Here is a 10,606-nt window from a genome sequence, read left to right on the forward strand (position 1 = left end):
ACCAAGGGTATTCCTTATGTCTGGTCATCAGGGTTAGATTTGAGTGAACGGCGCAGATATCTCAACTGAGAATTGGGGTCTTCGTGGTTATCACGGCAACAGTTTAAACAAATATTTCATTGATAATATCTATAGTATGATATTATATAATAGAAAGGGAATTTTATAATAATTTGAACCCTCTTTAATTATTTACAATATTGAAAAATATTATTATATTATAATAATAACATAAAAAATAAAAGCAATAGTCATAATAATAATAGTAATATTACAAATTAATAGTGATAATAATATTTGTAATAATAATAGTGATAACAATAATCATTAAGATAATTTAATATACACATGAAATTATTATTTCATAAAAAATACAGTGACATTTTATATAAAAATGTCACTATATCCTGGGGTCGCTTAATCCCTGCAACTCATATCACAACCTTTTCAGTGGCCGTGCAAGCACGCTTGGTAGGCAGGCAGAATAAGCTGTTGAGCACACTTTTTTCATTCGCTCTCTGAATTCACAGGGACATTTGCAACTGTGTCTGCTACCGGTATGGTAGATATATTATACTATTGTCCTCCAGATCTCCTCTAGATGAGGCCAAAATAACACACACAATGTTTATTATACAGCAGGGGACTGCATCTATGTGCAGTGTGTGTCTCTTTGCAGTTCACCCACGCACACACACAAACACACTCACACTAACCCACACACACACGCACGCACGCACACACACACACACACACACACACACACACACACACACACACACACACACACACACACACACACACTAACCCTCACCCACACACACGCACACCCACACACACACACACACACATACAATCACACACACAAACACACACATACACACACAGCCTTTTATAGCCCACTAGGGTTTACTTTTTACCCATTTAGAGCCCAGGTCCAAGCCCTAGATTGTGCCACTGGGGAGGAACCAGTAGGAAGTGGAGCGGGTTCCCACAGACCCGGCTGTAAAACGCTTGAGCTGCTCCCGGGGTCATTCAAGTTCTAGCGGTCTGAATGGTGCTGGGCCACGCCCACCTTGGCTTCACCGCCGAGCGCGTGACTGACAGCGGATTAGGGGGCCTGCAGTGTGACGAACCTTCTGGCGGGCACGGATACCTACGCTCTCTTTCTGGAACACCACCTTTACTACGCCCGATTAAGGAGGCGCATTAAGAGGAGCCACCTCAACAGAGGTGTAGGACGGCAGACACCAAACTGCAGGTCAACCTGACAAACTGCATGCTGGGAAACATAAATCAAACACTGCTGTCATCCGAGTGGATAAGAGCGGTTCTTCAGAGAGATATTTAATCCAAACTGAAAGCGGTTTTCATCACTCGATAGTGAGTTATGCGCCGACGAGACCGTTGGCCTCCGCCGTGTTCCCTGGGTGTCGATGTGGTGCGGCGGGGTGTGCCATGGGACAGTGGGGGTCAGGGGTCACGGGGGTGGGCGTGCTCTCCGAGGAGGGGAGCGGCGTCCACTGGGTTGAGCCTCACCTTGCCGTACTTCTGTGCGTAGGACCCCGTGAGCAGGGAGTGGAAGACGATGATGGTTTCGTCCAGGTCCCACACAAACACTCGCTGGAAGGAACGCAAATATAGACACACACACGCAAGGAAAAAAACACTTTAGAAACTCTACATCAGCCCATAAAACCCTAACACTGTTAAGAACCAAGGGTCGAGGGTCAGGATGGAGCACGCCGGCGTGTGTGTGTGTGTGTGTGTGTGTGTGTGTGTGTGTGTGTGTGTGTGCGAGTGCGTGTGCGCGCGCGCGTGTGTGTGTGTGTGTGTCTGTGTGTGTGTGTGTGTGTGTGTGCGTGTGTGTGCGCGTGCGCGTGTGTGCGTGTGGGCGTGTGTGTGTCTCCCAGCGTTACAGCCCTCGTGTGCGAATGGAGACCATCTGCCGTGTGGCTTTTCTATAAATCCACATCAAGCTGTCGACAGGGAGGGGGAGGGGGGGGCGATCAGTGATCATACAGGGGGGGGGGGGGGGGGGGGGTCGCTCACCTCCAGGTCGCTGTCGGGCGGGGGGGAGGGGTTGTTCTTGCGACCGCGGCCCCGGGACTTGGAGCCCCCGCTCCGGCAGGCGCGCTCGTCCAGCTCCTTGATGGGGGTGGAGGGGCTCTGCACCGGCTCGAATTCCCCTGAGGAGGCGAGCACATGACCACCGGTCAGACCCCCCCACCGCACGGAGCACGCATACACGGACAAGCACGCAGGCTCGTAGCACGCATGCACGCACACGCGCGCGTCGCACGCGTACACAGACGCGCACGCGCACATGGGGCACGCATACACGCACACGCATGTGCACACGTAGCACGCATACACAGACACGCACACACACACACGTAGCATCCACACACAGAGCCACACGCTCACTTTCCGATGCCCGCACGCACACATAGACACACAAACGCACACACACAGACACAGAGTCACGCCAACATACACAAAAACGCACGGATACACGCAAACAAGGAACGCCTTTGACTTCAATGCCCTGAACTAAACGCTCACGATCATAAAATATTCTGAGTTCCTTTTCTCCGTGTCTCGGTAATGGCTGGCGTTTGTTCCCACCGATTTGCCTGAGTTGCGCTCACCTCTGTGGGTTGGTTGCTGAAGAAGCAGGAGCCATAACTCAGGCCGGGGTTAAAGGACATTGTGTCAGTAGGGGGAATAAGTCAACGTAATAGGCATGACGGATTAACTTATAGAGGACGGGAAAACAGGCCCTCAACCAGAAGGGCCCTTTGCGCTACAGCTGGGCTTCAACTGCGCTTCGCTGGAGAGTGCTCGTAGGAGGATTTATGGGCCGAGGAAGACCTGGGATTGCTAAATAAATTTTGAAATACAAAAAGTGGAAAAAGCGGTAATTATAATAATAATAATAATACGAGGGAGGTTGTTAAGGGCCGCCGCCGCCGCTGTAGTTTAGCTGTCAATCAGGAAGAGAAGGAGACGTACGTGAGAAAACACACAGACAGCCATGTTGGCTCTCGCTCTCGCTCTCTCTCTCTCTCTCTCTCTCTCTCGCTCTCGCTCTCTCTCTCTCTCTCTCTCTCTCTCTCTCTCGCTCTCTCTCTCTCTCTCTCTCTCTCGCTCTCTCTCTCTCTCTCTCTCTCTCTTTCTTGCTCTCTCTCTCTCTCTCTCTCTCTCTCTCTCTCTCTCTCTCTCTCTCTTGCTCTCTCTCTCTCTCTCTCTCTCTCTCTCTCTCTCTCTCTCTCTCTCTCTCGCTCTCTCTCGCTCTCTCTCTCTCTCTCTCTCTCTCTTGCTCTCTCTCTTCGATGAAGACATATGTACGGCTGCCCACACGCACAAATGCAGACTCGCATGCAGCCATGCACAGCCACACACACACGTGCACACTTAGACTCACACTCACACTCTCAAACACACACACACAAACACACAGACGTGCCATATGCTTCCACTGCTGGGCGGTAAGTAGAACCAGACCCCAAACTTCAGCTCCCATATTGTTATGTCTCAATCAGGGGAAGAAGAGCGAAGGGCCGTGGGGGGGGGGGGGGGGGGGGGGGGCAGAGAGTTGCGGGCGGGCAAACGACATCGAGAAAGAAATAGGAGGGAGAGAGGGAGAGAGAGAGAGAGAGAGAGAGAGAGAGAGAGAGAGAGAGAGAGAGCGACAGACAGAGAGAGAGCGACAGACAGAGAGAGAGAGAGAGAGGAGAGAGAGAGAGGAGAGAGCGAGAGAGAGAGAGAGAGAGAGAGAGCGACAGACAGACAGAGAGAGAAAGGTAAAAAGCAATGGTGACAGAAAGACGGATGGACTGCCTTTATCAGGCCACCTGAACCCAGGCCAAGACAAACCAAAGAAGTGTGAGAAAGAGATGAGGAAACGGATACACACGTGCACAGATCGCTGGTGACACGCGCTCTACTGCACAAGTGTGTGTGTGTGTGTGTGTGTCCTGGTGTTTTATTTCTGTTTTCGTGTTATTTTTTATCCTTCACTTTTTTCTTCTCTAAAACATCTGTTTATATCAGCTAATTAATGACAAAAATTATTTTATCGTGTCCGACGTCTTTGTGAGTGAGCTTATTATCATTAGTATTATCTGATTACTGTTTCGAGTCCTGACAGTAAAGTATGGTTTTCATTACACTTCTGAAATTTTTACCATTTCATTGACTTCATTTTGCTATGCTTTTTCATCTGAATATTTATCTTCTGTTCCGGAGAACATTTTTCCAGCATCAAAAATCCAACATTAAATCTTAAAGTGATTCCAGGTTTAAGGACTCAAGGCCGACCCCGGTGTAAGATGTCGATCATAATCACTCATAAGTCAAATCCTGCCATAGGTTTGTTAATTATATAAAAATATTATACGATTTTATTTGTAGCAGTATAGAAAATTATAATCTACATTTTTACAAGATTTCCTCATGGTTTTCTTCCTAAAACATCTTTACCGCTAATTTCAATGCTCTCGACTATCCCAGCTCACTTCCTCATCCTCTATCTCCGTCCACGCAGGCCTTTAGACGAGCGCCATCAATACTTTACCAGCAAGGAAACCTACACTCGCATTCTGTCCATTTTTGTCGTCCTTGAACCAACATTGACTCATCACAGGTTGTCACGGCGATGCAACAATTATCCAAACCGCTCTGTGTGCGGGCAAACAAATCAGCCAGAAAAGCCGGAAGCAGGAAACTGTCGTGTCTTGTCAGGAAGTCCATCTGTGGACCAACGAGGAAGGGCTGAAAAAAGAAAATGGCTGACTAAGTAGCCCAAATTGTTCCACCACGCACCTTGGTGGAGCTCGGCAGCCTGTCCCGTCATGGCGGGGGCGGGATCTTGCAGCTGATAGGCCGCCGTGGTCCCCGAGCCGTCCACGCTGTTGGAGGTCATGTAGGTCCCGTACGTGGATGCCGGGTAATACTGGGCGTACTGGTTTTGGCCAAATGTGTATGAGGGGTAATCCTGTAAGGCAACACATACAGTATGTCGATTAGAGACACTATATCACTATGGGGCGGGACATGATAATGTAGTGGTTATATCTGTGATCCCAGTCAGGTGGTACTGCATTGGAGGACATGTCTGAACGCGCTGTAATGGCTCAGTTAGGGTTCCACGTTGACGCAACGCAATGATCACGCAGTCGCTTCGACAGTCGTGAACCTGATTTGGTTCTGCGTCGGATTTACGTCGGGTTTACGTTAGTGGACCAATCACAGCCCCTGCTGCTGCGTCGCCTTGACCCAAAGTTAACATTTTTGCGAGGCGCCCTTCAGGCCCTTGCGGTGGACGCAAGGAGGGTCCGCAAGGATGTAATGGGTCCGTAAACCACTTGCGTTGCGTCGACGTGGAACCGTAACTGAGCCTTCAGTCTCTGTGGATAAAAGCGTCTCCTAAACGACTGAGCAGCAAATAGATGCATATGGGTGTTGATATATCTTTCTCTCTTTCACTCCCTCTCTTCTCTGTCTGCAGTCTCGCTTCGGAGCAATAAAAGTCCTGAAGGAAGGGAGCTGACTTTTGTCGAGAGGTTCCATTACTGAACTCGTGTTTTACCGCCGTTCCCCTCTCAGATGCTCTGATGTTTTATCATCGGGCATTCTGGGTTTTATTTCTCTCTATATTTGACAATTAAAGCCTTGTGTTACTGTATTTTACAGACCCACTTTCTGACTCAGCGCTGTTAACCTGTCACTACATCAATCGCTGTGAACACACGCATGCAAGACACACACACATGCACAGACACATACACACACACACACACACACACACACCACACACACACACACACACACATGCTGCACACACAACACACACACACACACACACACACACTACACACATCACACACAAACACACACACTACACACACACACACACACACACACACACAACACACACAAACACACACAACACACACCACACACACACACACACACACACAACACACACACACCACACACACACACATGCACACAACAGCACACACACACACACACCACACACACACACACACCACAAACACACACCACACACACACACACACACACACGCGCACACACACACATCGCCTAGCTCTCTCTTTCTCCCTCTTGCAAATTCAGAAACCATCTTTCCTTCTCTGCCTCCACCCACGCTGGGCCCAAACTTGACTTCCTTTGAGTGAGCCGCAGCCATCCGTCCCTGATGGATGTTCGTCCATCCCCCCTCTCCTTAACTCCCACAACACCCACCCACCCTCCGCACTAAAAGTCAGAAAACATTTGCCGCAATGGGTTCTCAGCGGGCGGTGTCGGTCAGGATAAGGATCGTGTTTTCCAGAGCGATCAAAGGAAATACAATCACTGGAGATGAATGAGAGCTGGCTGGCGTTTGGTCACAGTTATTAAAACCGTCACTTGTATGCAACACTATATATATCATGTGTCATATATCATAATAATATCATAAAAATACAAATGCCATATTGAATGGTGAGAGGCGACATGGGGGAGCTCGGAGGTCAAAAGGATATTAAAAGGACTAGTGGGATTCAAACAAACTCTTCATTTGAATGTTTTCTATTGTTCTGGGCTTGACTGCAATATGCATTGCACAAATCTTATGACAAACAAGTATGTATAATCACACACAGACACACACCTGCTGCGTGGCAGTGTAGTTGGCTGGGTTGGACACTGAATTGTTGGTGGCGTAGAGGCCTGAGGAAGGAGCAAAACTGGAGCCTGGAGAGAGAGAGCGAGAGAGAGAGAGAGAGAGAGAGAGAGAGAGAGAGGGAGGGAGAGAGAGAGAGAGAGTGAGAGAAAGAGGGAGAGGGGAGAGAGGGAGTGTGAGAGGGAGAGAGAGGGAGAGAGTGTGAGTGAGGGGGTAAGTAAAGTGGACGTGAGAGAGAGAGTACAACGTTATCCTCAATGTACAGCGTCTCGTCCAGCATAAGGAGAGGTTGAGCTGGAGGAGGTGGTGGAGTTGGTGGTGGAAATGGATCGTTTGGTGGTGGTGGAGGAGGAGGTGTGCTGGCTGACCTGGCATCTGGTAGGGGGAGTAGGCAGGTCTGTCCGGGCTGAGGGGTGGTGAAGCCAGGGGCTGTAAACTGAGCCCCGTCTGCAAGGGAGACTGACTCTGGCCAGGCCCCCCTCTGTCTTGATGCCAGGCAACATCACCCCGAGATCTGAGCACCAGAACCAGGCATTACAGTCATGACGCGGCTGCTCTGGGACCCACATACCCTGCACACTAGGCGTGTGTGTGTGCGATGTGTAATGCATGCAATGTGAATGTGTGCGATGTGAATGTGTGCGATGTGCATGTGTGTGCATGTGAGTGAGTGAGTCAGTGAGTGAGTGAGTGAGTGAGTGTGTTTGTGCGCGTGTATGTGTGTGTATATGTGTGTATGCGTGTGATGCGCATTTGTGTGTGTGTGCATGTGTGTGTGTTTGTGTGTTTGTGCATCGGGTGTGTGTGTGTGCATGTGAGTGATTGAGTGAGTGAGTGAGTGAGTGTGTGTGTAGGTGTGTGTAAATGTGTGTAATGTGCATGTGTGTGTGTGTGTGCGTCGGATGTGTGTGTCGGGTGTGTGTGTGTGTATGTGGGTCAGGTGTGTGTGTGTGTGTATGTGTGTGTGTGCGTGTGTGTGTGCGTGCGTGCGTGCGTGCGTGTGTGTGTGTGTGTGTGTGCGTGCGTGCGTGCGTGCGTGTGTGTGTGCGTGTGTGTGTGTGCGTGTGCATGCGTGCTGCTGATACCGTATGTGGACAGGCCGTAGGCCTGTCCCGTCTGTGAGTAGGAGGTGTAGACAGCCGACTGCTGCATGGTGCTGAACTGGGGCTGGCCCGCGTAGGCCGGCATGGGCGGGGCGGCCGGGGTGGACAGGATGTGGGGATAGGGTCTGGGCGAGGGACACCGAGGTATAGTGTGAGAGAGAGAGAGAGAGAGAGAGAGAGAGAGAGAGAGAGAGAGAGAGAGAGAGAGAGAGAGAGAGAGAGAGAGAGAGAGAGAGAGAGAGAGAGAGCAAGAGCGGGTGAGAGAGAGAGAGAGAGAAAGAGGGAGAGGGGGAGAGAGGGAGTGTGAGAAGGAGGGAGAGAGTGTGAGTGAGGGGGTAAGTAAAGAGGACGTGAACCTTGAATAAAGTCCAAGCTCTAAATGGTCTCCGAGTGAGTGCGGGTGGTTGAACGGATGATGACACATAATAAACACATTTATGTACTTACTTCGAAGGGTAGAGGGGTGGGGAATACTGGTGGGCCGAGCGCGGGCTGTAGCCGCTGCTTGTGATTACTGCACAAATGGAAGCACATGGAAACCAACGTCTGATTCGCCGTGACAACAAGTACCCACCACAATGCACGGAGAAATAAGGAAATCATATCAAATAAAGAAGTCAACCACACAGCGTGAGCATGCTCGTGGTGTGTGTGTGCGTGTGTGTGTGTGTGTGTGTGTGTGTGTGTGTGTGTGTGTGTGTGTGTGTGGTGTGTGTGTGTAAGTGTGTGTGTGTGTGTGTGTGTGGTGTGTGTGTGTGTGTGTGTGTGTGGTGGTGGTGGTGTGTGTGTGTGTGTGTGTGGTGTGTGTGTGTGTGTGTGTGTGTGTGTGGTGTGTGTGTGGTGTGGTGTGTGTGTGTGGTGTGTGTTTGGTGATGTGTCGATCAGTGTGTGTCTGTGTGTTATAAGTGTGTACACATGCATGGGTTAAATCACACTGCTGGTCGTTTTTTTGAACCTTCACAGCAACCACATAATTCAAGGCTGCGCCTTGCTCGGGTTAGTTCAGCTCCTATTAATGCACTTTGAAGGAGTCCGATGCTGGCCCTCCAAGACAGGGCCTGCAGATAGCAGCATCGCTCAGGCCTGAACCCCCCTTACAGCGGGCTTCGCCGTAAAACACAAAGCCTGCTTGTAGTCATTGAGATGTCTTAGCTCAGCACTGACAATCAACTCGCTGCTTATAACCCCGGCTAGTGTGTCACTTAATGGTTTTGTTGCATGTTTTGTGTGTGTGTGTGTGTGTGTGTGTGTGTGTGTGTGTGTGTGTGTGTGTGTGTGTGTGTGTGTGGGTGGGTGGTGTGGGTGGTGGGTGTGTGGGTGTGTGTGTGTGGTAGTCCTGTGTGTGTGTGTGTGTGTGTGTGTGTGTGTGTGTGTGTGTGTGTGTGTGTGTGTGTGTGTGTGTGTGTGTGTGTGTGTGTGTGTGTGTGTCTGTGTGCATTTGTCTGTGCTTGTGAGAGACACAGAGTGTATGTGCGTGGGTGGGGGTTGTAAATGTTTCTGGATAAGACTGACTAAAAAAAGATGAGCATGAAATCTCTCTCTCTCTCTCCCTCTCCCTCTCTCTGTCTCGCTCTCTCCCTGTCAACTGTTTACCAACCTCTCTCTCCCCCCTGTCCTACTGACTCCAAGCCTTTCATGACGCAACCAAGGACAGGCAATACTTCATGGATTAGAGAGCCTTCAACATGCCTACCGCTGAACAGAAATCAACCCCCATCTGTGTGTATGTGTGTGTGCGAATCTGTGTGCGTGCATATTGGTGTCTGTGTCTGTGTGTGTGTGTGTGTGCATGTGTGGGTGCGTGTGTGTGCATGTGTGGTGGTGTGTGTGTGCGGGTTGCGTGTGTGTGTGTGCATGTGTGTGCGTGCGGCTCTCCGTCCAGGGGCATGACTACAAATTAAAGCCCCCATGAACAAGTCTCACATGGGGCCCCTTTAACCTCTCACCATCCTAGAAGCAGATCTCCGTCGCCCACGGCACCTATCAGCTGCAACCAAACCACGCATGCACACCCCAATACATCTCATTTGAAATACATGCGTAAATAAATCACAAATGTTTCAGAATATCGGAAACATTTGTGAATGTTGTGCGATGGTGTTGATGTAACTCGTCGACTGTCCATTGGATGCGGGATAGGTGTTGATGCCATGGCAACTGTCTTTCTTCTTGTGGGTTGTTTGTGTGCGAGGGGAACAGGGAGATTGTGGTGTAATGTGTGTGTCGGGCAGGTGACCGTTAGTGTGTGAGTCTATATGCATGCAGAGTGCAAACAAGAGGAGTGCACATCCTGTATATGAGGGGTTCTCTCTCCGACCTCGTGGCCCTAGTTGTGTGTGTATGGGCATGCACTAACCTGAACCTGCATATGTGTCCCAGTGCTGTGTCCACTGAGGTAGTGGCAGTGTCATCTGTTCATAGGCTCTGTTTTAACTGGGACAACAGGAAGGGGGAGGGGGGGGTGAGGAGGGGGAGACAGTGAGACAACGGGAGGCAATCACACATGAGACACACATGCACAGTGAAACCCCACTTCACGGCAACGTCGTGAGCACGGAGCCACCAAGCGACCATGCGACGACTGGGGTCCCCCTCTGACTGGGGTCCCCACCTCCCGACTGGGGCCCCCCCCCCCCCCCCCCCACCCACTCCCACCAATGGCTTCCTGCCTTGAGAAAGCCCAACACGACGGACGCATGGGAGAGGTGTTCAAACGACAACCAACACAACACAAACACACAAGACGCGGCAATCCAAAAAAACTGAAAAAAATAAAGAAAAAGGTCGCATGACCGGAATGTCACACAGC

The 10,606-nt window shown here is 50.3% G+C and overlaps 1 protein-coding gene across 1 annotated transcript in view; it reads right to left on the reverse strand.

Moving 5' to 3' along the window:
* The window catches only part of eya4 (EYA transcriptional coactivator and phosphatase 4), a gene marked incomplete in the record, with an annotated part of 35,008 nt that overhangs the window by 7,561 nt on the left and 16,841 nt on the right, over positions 1–10,606 (reverse strand). The window contains 9 exon segments of the mRNA XM_030344449.1: positions 1,540–1,623; positions 2,053–2,189; positions 4,828–4,999; positions 6,683–6,765; positions 7,063–7,087; positions 7,089–7,121; positions 7,123–7,208; positions 7,780–7,922; positions 8,245–8,311. Coding sequence (XP_030200309.1) covers positions 1,540–1,623; positions 2,053–2,189; positions 4,828–4,999; positions 6,683–6,765; positions 7,063–7,087; positions 7,089–7,121; positions 7,123–7,208; positions 7,780–7,922; positions 8,245–8,311 — 830 coding nt within the window.

Source organism: Gadus morhua, chromosome 21 (assembly GCF_902167405.1).
Source record: "Gadus morhua chromosome 21, gadMor3.0, whole genome shotgun sequence".
Taxonomy (NCBI): domain Eukaryota; kingdom Metazoa; phylum Chordata; class Actinopteri; order Gadiformes; family Gadidae; genus Gadus; species Gadus morhua.